Source organism: Hyperolius riggenbachi, chromosome 11 (assembly GCF_040937935.1).
Source record: "Hyperolius riggenbachi isolate aHypRig1 chromosome 11, aHypRig1.pri, whole genome shotgun sequence".
Taxonomy (NCBI): Eukaryota; Metazoa; Chordata; class Amphibia; order Anura; family Hyperoliidae; genus Hyperolius; species Hyperolius riggenbachi.
In genome coordinates, this window is record NC_090656.1 from 211,837,253 (window position 1) to 211,857,169 (window position 19,917).

The 19,917-nt window shown below is 46.0% G+C and overlaps 1 protein-coding gene across 1 annotated transcript in view; it reads right to left on the minus strand.

Annotated features, from left to right (window-relative positions):
• The window catches only part of LOC137538313 (uncharacterized), a 38,333-nt gene that overhangs the window by 16,484 nt on the left and 1,932 nt on the right, over positions 1-19,917 (minus strand). The window contains exon 2 of the mRNA XM_068260398.1: positions 15,266-15,380. Coding sequence (XP_068116499.1) covers positions 15,266-15,355 — 90 coding nt within the window. The 5' untranslated portion in view covers positions 15,356-15,380. The remainder of the gene's footprint in view (positions 1-15,265; positions 15,381-19,917) is intronic.

Here is a 19,917-nt window from a genome sequence, read left to right on the forward strand (position 1 = left end):
GACAGGAAATAGCAGGATCGAGATAGATGAACGTAACACAGATAAATATACAATAAGTATGTTTTCCTAGCGTATTACAATTACAGCTATCAATGAAACTATTCGTAACGTCTGACTAACATATGTATATATTGGCAATGAACCGATATATGACATAAGCAGGAACTCTGACTAAGACTGAAGTAATACAGGGAACAGGACTCAGAAGGATTCGCTATCTCTTCGCAGAGATGAACGCAATCCACAAACAGGACCAGGAACAGGATAACTAGCTCAGCACGGGTGTTCACGATACGCGCAAACTACCAAAACGTGCTGGAAAACTGACTAGCTGAACACAGGAAATAAACAGTTCGTGTACGTATATATCAGCGACACTGATATATTAACGTAACACGAATACAAGGAAAATAACAAAATGCGCAAGTATGCGTATATATTGGCGATGAACCAATATATGACACAAGACAAGCAAGTAATTTTGAGTGTGGAGTCGCACTTGCTTGGCTTCCATCAATTTCAGATGGTCAGGTGTGCAGATCTAATAGTCCCGGACACCATGGGACTCAAACTGTGGCAAATGAAGAGAAAGATCCGCACCACCTTCAGAAAAGCTTAGTCTGTTTTATTGGAAAAAAACATACAAATTTAAAAAGAACTTTAAGGCAGGACAGTCCACTGTTTCGGGCTCCTGCCCATCTTCATGCTGCCTAGTTCTGAAGTAACATACAAAAACACCAACATATATACAGAGAAACAACCAATCACTGAGTATATACTAATTAGAGGACCTGATGGGAAACAGCCTATTTACATATCTAGTCACACCTCCAACTCCCCCATTGGTGGATCTGAGCAAGATCCAAACATTCAAAAAATAACTGTCAATAATGGCTGAATAAAAAAATATCAAAATCAGGCATGCCTCTAAGATGTATTGGCAAGATATCAGCCAAAACGCCATGGTGGAATATGCTGAATAGCAGAAAAAAGAAAAAATAAAAGAAAAAATCCAAAAAGTAACATTTTATTAAAGAAAACAAAACATCAAAATCCGCATGGAAATGACACATAAACGCATCAATACGACGCGACGCCATACCCGCATACGCGTATAGATGACGTAATAATGCATATCCTCTATCTAGACTACTGACGATCAAAAATACGCATCTATGCCGGACGTATATACACATGAGACAAGCGCTCAAAAAAATGACGCATAAACGTATAAAAAATTACGTATCAATAAAACAATCGCCTAGAAAGTGCCACATGAACGCGTCCTAACTATACGCAATCTTTGCGACTAAAAATACGCGTAAAATTAACCAAACACCAAAAAATGCCGAAAAAATGCCGAAAAATGCCAAAAAAATGCCGAAAAAATGTCAAAAAAAGCCGAAAAAATGTCAAATAAATGCCAAAAAAATGCCAAGAAAATGCTGAAAAAATGCCAAAAACATAAAAATGCCATATATGAAAAAATCATGCCATATATGAAAAAAATCAATTCAGCACTTTCCACCAATGGTATATCAGATGATTGGTAGTATAATAAAAAATATCCAATAAAAGAAAGCTAATAAGGCCTATAAATATCTATGAGTCTATCAGTATCACCAATCTAGTCTCAAATCATACTCTTTATTTAACCCACTATTCACAGTGTCAAGTTCTCTGATCCATTTAGATTCTAACTTCAACAATCTAGACAATCTATCACCCCCTTTATTATCCTGTTTAACCCCATCGATGACACAAACCCTAAGCTGACTAACATTGTGTCCAAAGGTAGTAAAATGCTCTGAAACGGCCTGATCCATATTCTTTTTGCGAATGGTAGATTTGTGCGAGGCCAAACGATCTTTCAATCTCTGTGTCGTTTGGCCAACATAGCACTTACCACATGGGCATTTAAGCATATAAACCACCCAACGAGAATCACAAGTGTACCTATCTCGTATGGCATATCGTTTACCACTCATAGGGTGAAAAAAGGTATCACCCTTAATGAGGCTATTACAAATATGACATTGTAAACAGGGAAAAATGCCACATTGCTTTGGTTGTTTATTAATACTGATATCAGAATGAACCAATTTACTCCTAAGGGAGGGTGCTCTTTTGTAACAGAACATAGGGGGGCGATTAAATTCCTTAATATAAGGTAATGAATCCCTAAGAATATTCCAATGTCGTTTAATACAACGTTCCACTTGACTACTGACTACACTATAAGTGGAAACAAATGCAACCCTATCTTGTTTGTCTTGTCTACCAGAGCCTCTCCTTCTCCTACCCCCACCTGGTCTATTATCAAGTTGGTTAAGAAGTAATTTGGTAGGGTATCCCCTTTGCTTAAAGCGTACCACCATTTCGGACAACCTCAAGTCTTGTTTGCCCTCCTGGCTGACAATTCTGTCAACCCGTTGGAACTGTCCACCAGGGATATTATGGATCATGTGCTGCGGGTGAAAACTCCTGAAATGTAAAATAGCATTCCTGTCGGTCTCTTTACGAAAAAGATCGGTCACCAAGTGTCCATCTTCCTTGATAACCATGGTGTCTAAATAAGAAATCATCAACTGATGATAATTGATGGTCAATTTAATGAAGGGACACTTCAAATGCAGGGAACTGACAAAATCAACTAGGGCCGAGTGTGGCCCCGCCCACAGACAAAAAACATCGTCTATGTAACGAAGCCAACATCTGGCATATTTCTGAAAAAAAGAATTGGTATAGACAAAGGCTTCTTCATAAAGACCCATAAAAAGGTTAGCATAGACAGGGGCCACACTTGACCCCATCGCTGTTCCCCTGCATTGAAGATAAAAAGACCCATCAAAAAGAAAATAATTTTCTCTCAAAATAATATTCAAGAGCGCCAGCAGGAAAGTCCTTTGAGAGTCGTCAAAATCAGACGATGTGAACAAATAATGCTCGACAGCCTCCACACCCCCATCGTGTGGGATGGAGGTGTAGAGGCTCTCAACATCCAGGGTCACCAACAACCAATGATCTTCAACATCAGTAAACTTACCGATCTCTTCCAAAAAGGCCCCAGTGTCTTTAATAAATGATGGCAGGCTACAAACAAATGGTTGGAGAATTCGATCAAGAAAAGAGGCTAAGGGAGAAAAAACAGAATTAGTAGCAGCAACAATAGGTCGTCCTGGGGGAAAAAGAGTATTCTTATGTATTTTTGGTAAAGTGTATAGCAATGGAGTGCAACACCAACTGAGGTAAGCAGTGCCTCTAATTAGTATATACTCAGTGATTGGTTGTTTCTCTGTATATATGTTGGTGTTTTTGTATGTTACTTCAGAACTAGGCAGCATGAAGATGGGCAGGAGCCCGAAACAGTGGACTGTCCTGCCTTAAAGTTCTTTTTAAATTTGTATGTTTTTTTCCAATAAAACAGACTAAGCTTTTCTGAAGGTGGTGCGGATCTTTCTCTTCATTTGCCACAAGACAAGCAAGTAGCAACTTCTAGAACAAGAGCAGAACTAGGAGGACTCGCTGACCCCTTCGCAGGAGTCAGCGCAGTCCACACGGACCAGGAACGAGGTGGGGCACGAGCAGAGTAACAGATAGAGTCTGAAACTATGATAGCCCATGAGGCATTGCAGGAAGCAGTTCTTTATACTGAGGTCATCCAATGGGAGCAGACCTGCAGATTCCCACACAAGTGAATGGTAATTAATCACAGGCTGATAGCAGGAAAAGGCAGACAATGATATGCAGCCTGCAGGAAAGGGACCGCCCCTCCACTGCAGCAGACAATGTTTGTTTACACAAAAGCATATTAAACTGTCATAAACTTCAGAGCGACTGCAGATGGAATCAGCAACTAGTTTAAGTGCAAACCAAACTATGCAAGCAAATGCATGTAATGACATTAGAACTGCTTGGTTTGCAATACCAGTGCAGTCAGCAGTAAACGCTGCAGAAGCGATCATAACAGGCAGCCAGGGCCACTCTATCTTTCCAAGGCTTAATGAGGTTGACATGGTACACTTGCTCTGGCTTTCGTCTCCCCGGTTGGTATACTTTGTAATTTACTTCCCCCACCTTCTCAATGATCTCATAGGGGCCCTGCCATTTAGCCAGGAACTTACTTTCTACCGTGGGAATGAGCACGAGTACCCGATCCCCAGGGTTGAAAGTCCTAACTGTTGCTGACCTGTTATATATACGGCTTTGAGCTTCCTGAGCTTGTTGCAAGTGTTCTCTGACCACGGGCATCACTGCTGCTATTCTTTCCTGCATAAGGGAAATGTGCTCTATTACACTTCTATGGGGAGTGGTTTCTTGTTCCCAGGTCTCTTCGGCTATATCCAGTATACCACGGGGTTGCCGTCCGTACAACAACTCAAAGGGCGAGAACCCTGTGGAAGACTGGGGAACCTCCCTAATGGCAAACAATAGATAGGGCAGGAGACAGTCCCAGTCCCTGCCATCTTTTTCCACTACCTTTTTCAGCATATTTTTTAGTGTTTTGTTAAATCGTTCTACAAGACCATCCGTCTGTGGATGATATACTGAAGTACGTAACTGTTTTATTTTCATAACTTTACACAATTCCTTCATTACTTTGGACATAAAGGGTGTCCCTTGATCTGTTAAGATCTCTTTTGGAATACCAGTGCGAGTAAACATCTGAAACAGTTCTTTTGCTATTGTCTTGGAGGAGGAGTTCCTCAATGGCATTGCCTCCGGGTAGCGGGTGGCATAATCCAAGACAACTAAAATGTACTGGTTTCCTCTGGCAGATTTAACCAACGGGCCCACTAGATCCATCGCTATCCTATCAAAGGGTACCTCAATGATAGGCAATGGAACGAGGGGGCTGCGGAAATGTGGCAGAGGAGCAGACATTTGACACTCAGGACATGATTCACAGTATTTCTTTACATCGCCATGCACCCCAGGCCAAAAGAACCTTTGTAAGATCCGATCCTTTGTCTTTTCAGCCCCCAGGTGACCCCCCAGAGGGTGTTTATGTGCTAGATCTAAGGCTAGCTGGCGAAAAGGTTGAGGAACCACAAGCTGTTCGACCACTTCACTTCGGACTTTTTCAATTCTATACAGTAACTCATTATTAACAGCCATATGTGGAAACTCACCCTCTGCACCTGGAGCCTGACTCACACCATTTATTACAGTTACCTTTTCCCATGCCCTAACCAGAGTAGGGTCCCTCATTTGGGCAGTACCAAAATTTTCTCGGGAGACCTCCCATTCTGGCATAGGAGATTCACTGGTTGTTTCCCCAGGTTCCCCTATTTCACCTGCCATAACTGTTAAAGGGTAAGATACAGCATCACCTCTGAGTTCCTCATCATTTTTACACCCATTTTGCTCACATACAGGCAATAACACTGGAGGTTCAGATACACATTCCAACTTCATATTGCATTGTTTTTGCCCCTCCCATAAGTTCCAGAAAAGGGGAAAATCTCTTCCCAAAATGACACTGTGTGCCAAGTTTGGGACCACTGCTACTTCATGAGAGGCCACTCCACAGTTTGTTTCCAGGGGTAAAACAGCAGTGGGGTACTTTTTACAGTCTCCATGAACACACAGAACCGATATGTGCCGTTCACCAAGCAGGGTACTCGTTACCAGACTGCCATGGACCAGTGTCACAAGGCTGCCTGAGTCCAGAAGTGCATGTACACTGTTACCAGCAATCTTGACCACAGTCATATGTGACTCAGAGTTCCCCTGGCAGACTGTTAAAGCAAAGAAAGACAGTCTGCGAGCATGGTCACACTCCATAGAAAGCGGACAGTTAGCTGCAATATGTCCCCATTCGTTACACCGCCAACATTGTATAAGTCCTGGGTTTCTAGAGGGAAGTCCTACTCGCTTCCCACCAAACCCTTTAAGTCCCTCTGAAGCGTGACGCTCCCCTTCTACACCCCCAAACACCACAGGTTTAGTCTTACCCATTGCCTTGGGAGCTGACGGCTTTGGGGCTGGGGCTCGCTGAGCTGTCGACCAGGCCAGGGATTCCTCAGCAGCAAGGTAGCATTCCACCATCTCAATTAGCTGGTCTGCCGATTTTGGATTCGAATGGCTCACCCATCTCCGTAAAGCTTGAGGAAGCGCTCCCAAGAAACGGTCCATAGTGATCCTTTCCACGATCTGAGGACCTGTTAACACTTCCGGCTCAAGCCATTTTTTCATCAGATGAATCAAGTCGTGCATCTGGGACCTAGGAGACTTTGACGGTGAATACTCCCAACTGTGTACTCGTTGGGCCCGTACAGCCGGCGTGACACCCAGACGTCTCAGGATTTCATTTCTCAGTTTGTCATAATCCTTGGCATCTTCCAGGGCAAGGTCAAAGTAGGCTTTCTGGGCATCGCCCGTCAGAAAAGGTGCTACCAACCCTGCCCACTGGGTTTTAGGCCAGGCCTCCCTTTCTGCAGTCCTTTCAAACGTATGCAGGAAGGCCTCCACATCATCATGCGGTGTCATTTTTTGAAGAAAACAACTAGCTCGGATAGAGCCAGCATTGCCCGGGACACCCGCTTGGGCCTCTGAGCTTCGCTCAGCAAGTTTTTGTACAACCTCAGTCAGAAGCTTTCTGTCAGCCTCTGCAGCTGTAGCCAGTCTTTCATACATTTCCTTAGATTGCTCCTGCATAGCTGTTGTTTGCTGCTGAAGGACTGCATTAGTTTGCCGCTGTTCAATAGTAGCCAGTGCCAACTGCTTGACTAACTCCTCCATTCTGCTGTACAGATTCTCAGTCCAAGGAGATGAAAACAATTATTGATGGCACTGTCCCTTTAAGAGCACTGCATTTCACTCTGCCACTTTGCCCGCATCCTCCACCAATTGTGAGGGACTAGCATCAACTGGTAGGCTTGGCAGACAGTGAAGCAGGCTCTGACACAGTTTCAAGGTGCAAACTTTGTGTTTTTATTTCACAGCAAAGTGACACAAACAGTTCGAAGATAATAAGTCCACAGCAAATGCAAACCTTAATATGCAGCGAGTTTCAAACAGCACTTTCCATGCAAAGTCCATATGAAAGGTGGTAGTCTTTGAATGATGCAATCCTGGATAACTCCCAGCAGTTTTGTCAGAGTCTCTGACTAGCAGCCATGCTGCTCACACACACTCCCCAACCAGGAAGTGATCACCTTTTTTTATGTGTCAGCTGTGAAGCTGACCAGTTGAGGTAAAACCCGGAGTGCAATTCCACCCAGGATAGGACGACCAGAAGCACCCACCCGCCTTGCTTCTGGTCAGCTCCAGCCCAATAATGAGACTTAGCTATTCACATAACCAAGCCACACAAACTCTGGAGCTGCTACTGCATGTAGCGTCGGATCCTGGGTGCAACATACCTCCCATCTACTACCATTCCAGACAAAGTGAATAAATATTTTCTATCCACTTTGTTACAGTATCCAGAAGACCATGTCAGCGTTACAGCGCAACATGGTGGTGGAAGAGGGGTGATGGTTGAGTCTTTTCCATCACTCCTCTTCCACCACCGGGTGGTGCTGTAAAGCTGACATGGTCTTCTGGATCCCGATCATATGTCATGTCATGTGATTGGGACCCAGAAGACCTGTTGGAAGTTCAGAGCCGCAGATGGAGGAAGAGAAGAAGCCGTCCAGAACAGGTAACTATTACCGCTCCCAGCCACCTTCTTGTTTGGCTGCACTTGGCAGCCAAACAAGATTTGCCGGCAGAGGTTTTCATTGCACAGCAGTCTTCAAACAAAAATGTCATTTGAAGCTGCAAATAGGTTAAAAGATTGCTAAAAGAAAATGTATACTAGTAAAAACACTGCAGTTCGTGGTATAAAAGTCTAAGGGGGTTGAATCATTAAGCAGTGCAGCTTAATGTGAGGAGCGCAAGTTGTGCGCATGCTATGCGCGGTAATGTAGCATGCGCTGGTTACCGACTCATGCTCCTTGCTAATAACAGCCACTCTACTCATCCCGCCCTGAGCTACACTGGGTCCAGTGGCTTTCGAGGATATGATCCTGTCGCTTTGATAAGACCAATAGGCTATTGGGCCAATCAAAGTGCGGGAATCCCGTCCTTTAGAGGAAACCAGAGATGAACGCTTTGGCACAAAATAAACATATCCCCGATAGATTTTATTAAATAAATGCTATACCTGGTATTTTTGTGGCTCTGGTGTGCCGGTTTTTTGTTTTTTTACTAAAACTCCATGCAAAGCACAGTACATCAGAAAAGCATATTATTTAGTGGGCTGTGTGCAAAATGAAATCACTATTTCTAAAAACCCCTTATGAGTAACAAATCTAGATTAAATAAAAAAAAGTGTTTTTCAATATACCCTTATATTAGCAGCTCCTCCCATCTCATCAAAGCTCTCTGTGATGCTGCAAGTTTACAGAAAGGAGAAAGCAGAGCCAGGAGGTGGCAGGCTTGGGCTTGAAAAGACATCAAAGAAGACAGACTCAGCTATAATGATCCCTGAGAAAAGCCAGACTGAATGCTCAGTCAGGGATTTTATCAGGGCTGATAACAAGCAGGCTGAGCAGTGAAGAATGAAGCAGAGAGCAGGGTAGGTGTTTTCGCTAATGTTCCCACTGATATATATGGTAAAATACATGAGGGTGCTTCATCTCTGGTTCACTTTAAAGCTATGGGACCTGACAGGGCTCAGAGCGGAGCTGCCATTATTAGCAAGGAGCGCGAGTAAGTTACCAGCGCATGCTACAGTACCGCGCGTAGCGTGCGCACAACTCGCACTCCTCACATTAAGCTGCACTGCTTTAGCGGGGCTGGGGTGAATCTGCACAGAAACAGAATCTTAACACTTTTTGCCCATATTTTTGCTATAATCTGCCAGCACTGCTATATGTGCAGCTGGTAAACTGCTTTTAAAAGGGAAGTATTTCTAAACTGCAAGCTTTTAGGGCTCTTTTACACTATATGTGTTTCCAATTTTGATGCGATGCAAATCGGAATCGTGATTTACGGTGTAAAAATGCCACAAAATGATTATCAGAACCTTGCCTGAGAGCAAAATAGAGAAGCACTTTAATAATAATCCTATGCAAACACATTGCACTATACAAAAGGCATTCACTATTGCTACTTTCCCCCAATATTTAGTGAAAAGTATCTAGTAACCATGTGGTTTTGGTTTCATCATGATATACTAAAGAAGCAGTGCTGTGGAGTCGGTACAAAAATCTTCCGGCTGCAACTCCGACTCCTCAGTTTATGAAACCTCCGACCCCTACTTCAACTCCGACTTGGGTACCCAAAATGGCTCCGACTCCACGACTCTGACTCCTTAGTAAAATACTTACCAGGGCTGTGGATTTTGTACAAAATCATCCGACTCCCGAGTTAATTAAATCAACGACTCCGACTCCAACTCAGACTCTGGGTACCCAAAATTGCTCCGACTCCTCGACTCCAACTCCACAGCCCTGTAAAGAAGTCATTTTATCTAACCTGTTGGCAGCCCTCGAGTGAGATAATGCATGCCAGGGTGTCTTCTGCTGGCATATGCCGTTTAGCTGCCTAATGCAGCCGTGCAAAGTGGCGCAGAGAACCTCTTTGGCTATCATTCATAAACTTGCTGGCGGTAAGGAGAACCCGTGTGGGAGAATACCGCCGTCGGTAGTTTAGCTTTCTGGGTGGTGATTCATAAACATTGTGCCTGGTGCAGTAGCAGTGCGGAGGTTTTCTGGAGAATGGTGTCGGTAGGCGGGCGGTAGGCATGCGGAAACAGAAAAGCTGGCCGAGTCCCTCCATGCGGTGTTCTCTCTGCTGCTGTGTGGGAGGTCCATCCCATTCACTTACAAGTACTCCGCAAGCTTCCAGCTACATCCAGGGGATCGGTAATCCCCTTCCGCATACCGCTATGCGGAAATGTTTATGAATGAACATTTTGATACTTTTTCTGGATACCTGTGTATCAACACGTATCAACACCGCACAAGGCGGTACGTTGTCACTCTGCACGGGAATGTCAGCTCCGCATATGGAAAGAGGCTTTATGAATACACAACTTGCTCAGTGCTCGGTAAAGTCAGCGGTATTATGCATTTCCGCATGCGGGAATGCTTTATGAATGATAGCCTTTATATTTATCTGCAACGGGCAGCTAGATCGGCTTCTCCTATTCATCCACCCACGGCGCTGCACTCCTGGCATCCTCTTGTGAGTTCCGACTACACGATATGACCTAGCAGAAGTTTGCCTTCTTAAAACAGAAGGTATTTGCAATAATTCAGGTTGGAGTGAGCATAGGATGTCTCCCACGATGCATCACTGCTGAATATAAAAATCATCCTATGCTGTCTCTGTAAGCTAGCCCCACCTCCAGGACTGCTGGAATGCAATGCTGTGTCCGCTTGTTAATTGTACAGAGCTATAATAATCCAACATGCATACAGACTGTTTCGGATTGGTAATCCTCATCAGTGCATGGCATGGATTAATATGGCTCTATGGAGTAGGATTTGAAGCACCGAGAGTTACAGACTACCCAGCAAGTTCATTGTGAACCAGAACTCCCAGGAGTGTGTAAGGGGCTACAAAGGACCAAAAAGCCCTCTTACTAAAATGCTATGGAAAACAAACGTTGCCTTCTTAAAACAGAAAGTATTTGCGATAATTCAGGATGGAGTGGGCATGTGATGTCTCCTACAATGCATCACTGCTGAATATGCAAATTACCCTTTGTTGTCCCTGTAAGCTAGCCACACCTCCAGAACCGCTGGAATGCAATGATGTGTCACATGTGTTGACCAGTGACAGCGCTGGATCGAGGGGACCGTTAGAGGAGCAGAAAGGCTCTATAGGACCCAGAGCCTTCCCTCTCCAGAGGTAAATATCTGTTTTGGGGCTTTTTTGGTTCGCACGTACTTTCGGGTAATTTAAGGTGTGCTACATACATCTATAAAGGTAGGCATACACTAGTAGATATTCTTAATAGATTAAATATTACATTTAGTAAATAAACAAGCCTAAGGCCTGGAACCCACTACAAATTGATATCGCTAATCGCAATCGCTAGCGTTTTGTATGATGGTTTTGTAAGCGATTTCATGAGCGGTTTCCTGCGATTTGGGCAGCGATTACTAACTATACTGCAAGTCTGCACTCGTAAAATGCACCAGGGTTTAGTGAATACCAGGAAACCCTAATTCTCAAAAGAAGAATGCGCAAGGCGCACACCACACTAAGCCACCACCCACTGGTGGGCCCTTTTCCATGAGCAGTTGATAGGCAGTGAAAAGACTGTTGAACTCACACAACTGCTTGCTGCTGCCTGGTAACTGCCCGCTGCTGCTTGGTAACCGCTCATTCAGTACACAGTTCAGCATCCTTAGGAAAAGGGGCTTTAATCACTTGCCGACCGCACGCTTATACCGTGCGTCGGCAAAGTGGCAGCTGCAGGACCAGCGACGCAGTATTGCGTCGCCAGCTGCAGCCTAATTAATCAGGAAGCATCCTGTCAATTCACGGCGGGGGGCTCCGTGAACAGCCTGCGGGCCGCCGATGGCGGCTCGCAGGCTAAATGTAAACACAAGCGGAAATAATCCGCTTTGTTTACATTTGTACGGCGCTGCTGCGCAGCAGCGCCGTAAGGCAGATCGGCGATCCCCGGCCAATCAGCGGCCGGGGATCGCCGCCATGTGACAGGGGACGTCCTGTCACTGGCTGCACAGGACGGATAGCGTCCTGTGCAGCCCAGATCTCCCGGGGGTGGCAGGTAGGAGAGGGAGGGGGAGGATTTCGCCGCGGAGGGGGGCTTTGAGGTGCCCCCCCCCCGCAAAATGCCAGCCAGGAGGAGCGATCAGACCCCCCCTGCACATTATCCCCCTAGTGGGGAAAAAAGGGGGGCGATCTGATCGCTCTGAGTGCCCTTTGATCTGTGCTGGGGGCTGCAGAGCCCACCCAGCACAGATCACCTAAAACAGCGCTGGTCCTTAAGGGGGGGTAAAGGGTGGGTCCTCAAGTGGTTAAAGCAGAACTGACCTAAAAAGTCAAAATAAACATACACAGGTCATACTTACCTCTCGTGTAGTCTACTCCTCAATTTCTTTTCCCTCTCCCGTATCCTGTTTGTACGCTGTGATCAATGGAATTCTCCATCCTCCATTTTAAAAATGGCCATTACCCCATAACAGCTTCCTGGTCAGCACACTGGTAAACTGTAATAACTGACAGCAGCTGATATATAACTGACAGCAACTGATATATTTCAGTTCTGACAAAATCTTGTCAGAATTGGAAGGAATCGTTGTAAGAAGAAAATGGTGAGCTTCTGAAAGGAAATGATGGTGGGGTAATTTAAAATGATTTTAAACGATCTTACTCGCTTCAGGTTTCCTTTAAAGTGTACCTGAGATGTAATAAACATAAACATTGAGGCCTCTTTCACAGTGGGATGGTGCGTTTGCTGCGACGTTAAGGTCGTGCCCCTAATGCAATGCATTGAAAGACTATAACTTGGACGTTATAGTACATTCTTTAGCCCTGCGTTTGGTGTGCCGTGTTCGTCGCACAGTAAAGGAACAAAAACGGCGCATGCGTTACAATTAAAAAAAAATAATAATAATTACTGAGCATGTGCAACACACACAACGCAGCAGATGTATTGCTAAACGCACAGCGTGCAGCACTTTCTAAATATTGCTACATGTTACACAAAACGCAACGTGTGCACTGTAAATGTTGCACAGACTTAATATTGCTGTGCCTTAGTCTGCGTTAAAACATTTTCTAACGTGCAACTTTTACGTCGCACTGTGAAAGAGGCCTTAGGGCTCATTTCCAGAGGCAGTTGATCTGTGTGCTCAGCAAGAAGTTACCAGGCAGCAGTGAGCAGTTCTGAGAGTTTGAGAGGCATTTCACTGCCCGTGGAAAAGAGTCCTAACGTACACAACCTGGTCACGTGCCATCATGATTGCGCTCTCATGGCCAGAAGCGCTCTGTTCAATTACATTCCTTGACTAACTACGCAGGTGCAGAATACTCCCAGCTACAGGAGCACAGCCAAGAACAGACAGGGCCGCAGCCCTGCATTGTGCAGTAGTCCTGGACTACCTCAACGGACAGCAGAGGAACACGCGAAGGAGCCCACAGACTACAGAGGGCTGGAGGAAGCCTCAGGTAAGTATAAATACTTATGTTAATTACATCTCAGGTTTCCTTTAAGGCCCCTTTTACACTAGGATGCTTTCATTGCATTGCGTGACCCCTTCTGTAAGCAGGGTAACGCAGCAATAATGAAAGTCCTATGGGGCCTAGTACACTGACCCCATTGCGTCATGTTACGGCGGACATTTCTGAATGGCCGCAGACCTACCACAAAGTAAACTACACATTACCATCGGACTTCCGCAGCAACACAGCGGCGGCGGAATGCATGGAAGTCAATGTGCAACGCAAACATTTTAGATTTGTTTGGCGGAAGTGGAGAACGATGCAAATACGACGGGGAAGACCGGCATCTTAGTGACGTACTTCCAGTCCAACAAGGAGTACATCACTGGGGGAGGGGCGGTGACAGGCGTGCGCACGCGCGGGGGGTGTGGCGCTATGCATATGACCCTGTTGGTGCACTCTGAGGCAGGGTCATATGAATGTAGTTTGTTGCCTTGCCATGGGGGCGGGGCATCACATCACGAATGCAAGAGCCAGGTATAAAACCAGCCTAAAAGGAAATAAATGAATCAATTTTATTGGAATTCCACGTGAAAGACCAACACAAAGTGGTGTACATGTGAGAAGTGGAACGAAAATCATACATGATTCCAAACATTTTTTACAAATAAATAACTGCAAAGTGGGGTGTGCATAATTATTCAGCCCCCTTTAGTCTGAGAGCAGTCAGTTGCCCATAGACATTGCCTGATGAGTGCTAATGACTAAATAGAGTGCACCTGTGTGTAATCTAATTTCAGTACAAATACAGATGCTCTGTGAGGGCCTCAGAGGTTGTCTAAGAGAATATTGGGAGCAACAACACCACATTCAAGCGATCATTCAGAAATGGAAGGAGTATGGCACAACTGTAAACCTACCAAGACAAGGCCGTCCACCTAAACTCACAGGCCGAACAAGGAGAGCGCTGATCAGAAATGCAGTCAAGAGGCCCATGGTGACTCTGGACGAGCTGCAGAGAGCTACAGCTCAGGCGGGGGAATCTATCCATAGGACAACTATTATTTGTGAACTGCACAAAGTTGGCCTTTATGGAAGAGTGGCAAGAAGAAAGCCATTGTTAACAGAAAAGCATAAGAAGTCCCGTTTGCAGTTTTCCACAAGCCATGTGGGGGACAAAGCAAACAAGAAGGTGCTCTGGTCAGATGACACCAAAATGAAACTTTTTGGCCAAAATGCAAAACACTATGTGTGGCGGAAAATTTAACACTACACATCACTCTGAACACACAATCCCCACTGTCAAATATGGTGGTGGCAGCATCATGCTCGGGGGTTGCTTCTCTTCAGCAGGGACAGGGAAGCTGGTCAGAGTTGATGGGAAGATGGATGGAGCCAAATACAGGGCAATCTTGGAAGAAAACCTCTTGGAGTCTGCAAAAGACTTGAGCAGAGGTTCACCTTCCAGCAGGACAACAACCCTAAACATAAAGCCAGGGCAACAATGGAATGGTTTAAAACAAAACATATCCATGTGTTAGAATGGCCCAGTCAAAGTCCAGATCGAAATCCAATCGAAAATCTGTAGCAAGATCTAAAAACTGCTGTTCACAAACTCTGTCCATCTAATCTGACTGAGCTGGAGCTGTTTTGCAAAGAAGAATGGGCAAGGATTTCAGTCTCTAGATGTGCAAAGCTGGTAGAGACATACCCTAAAAGACTGGCAGCTGTAATTGCAGCAAAAGGTGGTTCTACAAAGTATTGACTCAGGGGGCTGAATAATTACGCACACCCCACTTTGCAGTTATAAATGTTTGGAATCATGTATGATTTTCGTTCCATTTCTCACGTGTACACCACTTTGTATTGGTCTTTCACATGGAATTCCGATAAAATTGATTCATGTTTGTGGCAGTAATATGACAAAATGTGGAAAACTTCAAGGGGGCCGAATACTTTTGCAAACCACTGTACTGTATACTGCTCAGTACAGGTTCCCTTTAAGTTTTTTGTCCACTGGTTAGAGAATGGATCATTACTGATTCCACAGCAGCCCTATGATGATACAACACAGGGGCAATTGGCTTCTATACAGGGAGTATGACATGATATACTGCAATTAGATGGATACCTTGTGCTGATGTGACTCTTCAGGCTTGTGGCTGGGCACAGGGGTAAAGTGATGGGAGTTACCAGACTGAAGAATACTCTGTGAAGCCATTTATATTCTGTCTGTACGGCGAACACTGAAAATAACACAGCAGATAAAGGAATGAAAGATATTGGATGCCCAAGGTCACTTACAACAATAAAAAGAAAAGTATAAAAAAAGTCTTAAGCCTCATACACACAGGGAGGAAACGTTGAATTATGCATCAATCATTCAGATAGCTTTGAAGTGTAAGTGAGATGAGGCCAAATAAAAAATGTATACATACCTGGGGCTTCCTCCAGCCCATTGTCGCCTGGTGCCTCTTCAAATTGCCCCGGAAAGTCCTCCGGTCTGGGGCATACTGCGCATGCGCAACCCAGCCGTGCCCCCCATTGCACTCTCGTGGCCCAATCCCAGCCACGGGGAAGCGCGCGTATCCGGACTGCATGACTGGATGACTTAGCGGGGCTACGTGCGGATGAACCAGGGTGGCGACTGAGGACGACGAGGGAGCAATCGGGCTGGAGGAAGCCTCAGGTATGTATACATTTTTTATTTGGCCTCATCTCAGGTACACTTTAACCATTTAAGGACCAGCAGTCTCTGGGCACTTAAAGACCAGAGACCGCTCGTCCAATCCCGACAAATCGCCACACATACCCGCCGCAACCGCCGTCATCGCCGAGACCCTCAGGACATAGACTCTGCCGTCTCTATGACGGCAGAGTCATGTGAGCTGGTCAGGAGCCGCTTTCATTGGATCCTGACCCTGTTTTTCAATGTAAGCCAATGGGAACGGCTCCTGACCAGCTCACATGGCTCTGCCGTCATAGAGACAGGCAGAGCCTGTGAGATGCGGCGAGAATCGTCGGGTTTGAGCGGCGCGATCGGCGTGGAGCAGCGGAAACGGCGGATGCGCGCTGCGGACAGTGATTGAGATCTACGCCCTGCCAGCCAGGAGCCCACCAATACAGGGCGTAGATCTCAATCACTGCGGTCCTTAAATGGTTAAAGAGACTCTGAAGTCTCATATTTTTATTTAATAATTATGATTGATACCTTAGCCCTAACTAAACCGCCACATCCCCGCCACTTTAATCTAATTCCTACCTAACGCGCCCTCCCTCTCCCCTGCAAAATCCACGACTTTCTTGGACATGGATTTTGCTGCCCGCATTAGCTTCCGGGGAGCGCTTCCGTGTGAGGCAGGGCTATGAGCTGCAGCCCTGCCTCACGTGCCCGCCCCTCTCAGTCTTCCTTCGCTGAGAGGGGCGGGGGAGAGGCGGAGATCCGCCGCTGACAGACGCGCGTGAGGCAGAGCTGCAGATCATAGCCCTGCCTCACACGGAAGCGCTCCCTGGATTGCCCCCCGGGGAGTTTCTGGGGATTTAGGTAATGCGGCGGTTAAGTTAGGGCTAAAGTATTAAACATATTTATTAAATAAAAATACGTTTTTTTTTTCGAGACCTCAGAATCTCTTTAAAGGGAACCTGGGGTGAGAGAGATATGGAGGCTGACATGTTTGTTTCCTTTTAAATAATACACATGCCTGGCTGTCCTGCTGATCCTCTGCATCAAAATGTTCATCCTTATTTCTTCTATCCTATAAGTTCCTATACCTGTTCTAATGTGCTCTGTCTAACTGCAGCCTTTCATAGTTGCACAGTGGCTGTATTATCTCTGTTATTGTGATAAAACGCGGAAAAGCCGCCGCGTGTACTGGCGGCAAGGCGGCTGATTCCGCGTCCACCGCGGCGGTTTGCACGCAGCAGCGTGCGTCTGGTGTGGCTGGGCCTGTTAATTAACACAGGCTGAGGAATACGCGCGCGCGCTGAGAGGCAGAACCTCTCAGCGACGGGTAACGGCGAATCGGTGGCGATCGACTTATGCACGCAGCTAGCAAAGTCGGGATAACCGGCAAGGAGGTTAAGCTATAAACCTTGCAGATCAGATGTCTATGACAAATCTGACAAGATTAGGTTCATGCTTGTTTCAGCCAGGTGTGTGATTTAGACCCTACTGACAAGACAGATCAGAAGGATGCCAGGCAACTAGTAATGTTTAAAAGGAAATAACTATGTCAGATTCCATAGGTCTCACACCTCGGATTCCTTTTAAAGGAAACCAGAGATGACACAAATTTTAAAAACGGAGGGAGCAAGCATGTATGTGAAGCAGTCCTCATGCCCACCGCTCCCCTCATTCTCCTCTGCCCCTTAACACTCTCACATAAAAGCCCCCCTCAGACACTTCTGGATCGGCCAGGTCAGGCAGTAGTGTGCAGCTGCTGACCTGCGTCCTTGATTGCGCCCGCAGCCAGGAGCATGACGTCACACCCCATGGACCCGCCGCTACTGCCGATCGGGCGCTCTCCCGTCGCTGAAGCTCACGCGCTCTGCTATGACGGCAGAGCGCTGTGAGCCGATTTCATTGGCTTCTGACCCTGTGATCAATGTGAGCCAATGAGAGTGAGTGAGCATCAGCAACAGGAGAGCGGCGCGACTGGCGGTAGTGTGCGGTGGGTGGATTGAAATCTACGCCCTGGCAGGGATAACAGTCCCAAGCAGGGCGTAGATTTCAATTTAGTGTGGTCTGGATATGGTTAAGATGATAATAATCTTGGCTTGCATGCAAAGTTCATGCAGAAAATCAGCCAATGAAACTCTACAGGAAGTGCATTTGATTGGTCCAGTTCTAGGCTACATACAATTTGCATGCAAGCCAGACTCATAAGCACATCACTGACCATCTCTGTTCACCATTCAGACCTTCCTAAACAGATTATTATATCTTTTCATAGGACAACACTGACAATATGACACTTTGATACAATGTAAAGTAGTCAGTGCACAGCTTGAATAACAGTGTAACATTTGCTGTCCCATTAAAATAAATCGACACACAGCCAATAGAAAATCTAAAGCTTACCCCCCCCCCCCCCCCCCAACACTCATCCTGTGCCCACGACGTCCTTTTGCCAGCAGTGTCGATGACCTCAATGCTGGGCGACCACATGCCTCCAGAACGCGTCCCCGGCAGCATTCTGCACGTGCACAGTATGGGGAAATCGTAACTGTGCATACGCAACACGCTCCCGGCAAAAGGAGCGCCATGTGCAGTGGCCTCCAACTGCCATGGTCGGCCAGCTTTTAGGGGGTCGCCGCTCCTTGCTGGAGAACCGAGGAAGGACAGAGGAGGCACAGGATGACTGCAGTTGGCTGCAAGAAGCCGCAGGTAAGTTAAACTAATTTTTTTTTTTTTAGGCTTAAATAACCCTTTAATGTCTAAACAGCTGGCAACAAAAATGAGTACACCGGTAAGTACATCCCCAGCATCTTCAGTAGCCATCGCTGTATCCCACCCAGACCCTCAGTAGCGCCTCTCTCTTTGCCCACCCCCAGCATCAACAATAGCATCACTCTCCCTTTCAGACCCTCATTAAGCCCCTCTCTCTGCCCACCCATCCCCTTGCATCCTCAATAGCCTCACTGCACCCCCCCCCCCTCCCTTGTTCACACTCACTCTACAGCACCCTCAAATCAGCCCTCGCTCTTTCCGTCAGACCCTAAATAAAAGTGTGCACACGCGCACGGTAACAGTCGCCCTTAAAGAGACTCTGTAACAAATTGTTTATCTTTATTTCTTCTATGCTATAAATTCCTATGCCTTTTCTAATGTGGTCTGGCTTACTGCAGCTTTTCCTAATTGCACAGTAGCTGTGTTATCTCTGTTATATGATCTAATCTTCTCTCTATAGTCGGCACAGTCAGGCTGAGGCAGTCAGACTGGAATGTGCAGGGCTGCTTGTGATTAGCTAGAAGCTGTACACACCCCCTGCAGGCTCTGTGTGACTAACACACTCTGCTTAGCTGAGCCTATTAGAAGCTGGTTAGTTTGTTTGTAAACACTGCCTAAAACTGGCAATTACAAGCCAGGTTTGCAGCAGAGAATGGCAGAAACAGCACAGAGGGGACCAGGAGCACATAATGAATAGAATGGTATGCTTTTTATTGTAAGAATTTCAGAGTACAGATTCTCTTTAACAACTGAGAATCAATTGTTAGGGCAACAGTTTGGGGTAGGAATGCTATACAGTGAGCTATTGCGATGTGTCGTAATGGCCACATCAAAACGCAGAACGTCGCAATGCAAAAGCAATGCTACGTTGACAGTGCAGACGTTGCGATGCGATGTAACAGAATGCAGTACCCTAACTCCCTGCACGCAGCACATTTACCGCATAATGCCGGTGTAGTGAAATTTTTTGCAACTCTATCAGATTTTGCAACCGGTTGCACTTATTTATAGCTATAGCTATCAGAAAGTGCAACCTAACCATTGACTTCAACCTATCTGTATCAGAAAATGCAACCCAACCAAACCCTATTCTCACACAGAACCCTCCCCTCTTGCTCAACTAATAACCCCCCCTGGAGGGAACAATCCCCCCTCTTGCTCAACTAATAACCCCCCCTGGAGGGAACAATCCCCCCTCTTGCTCAACTAATAACCCCCCCTGGAGGGAACAATCCCCCCTCTTGAAAGAAAATAAAGCAGAGGGACACCAAGAGCCCCAATAGTGTAATTCGTCTTGGGGACAACAAAATAAATGAGAAGTTAAAATTATACTC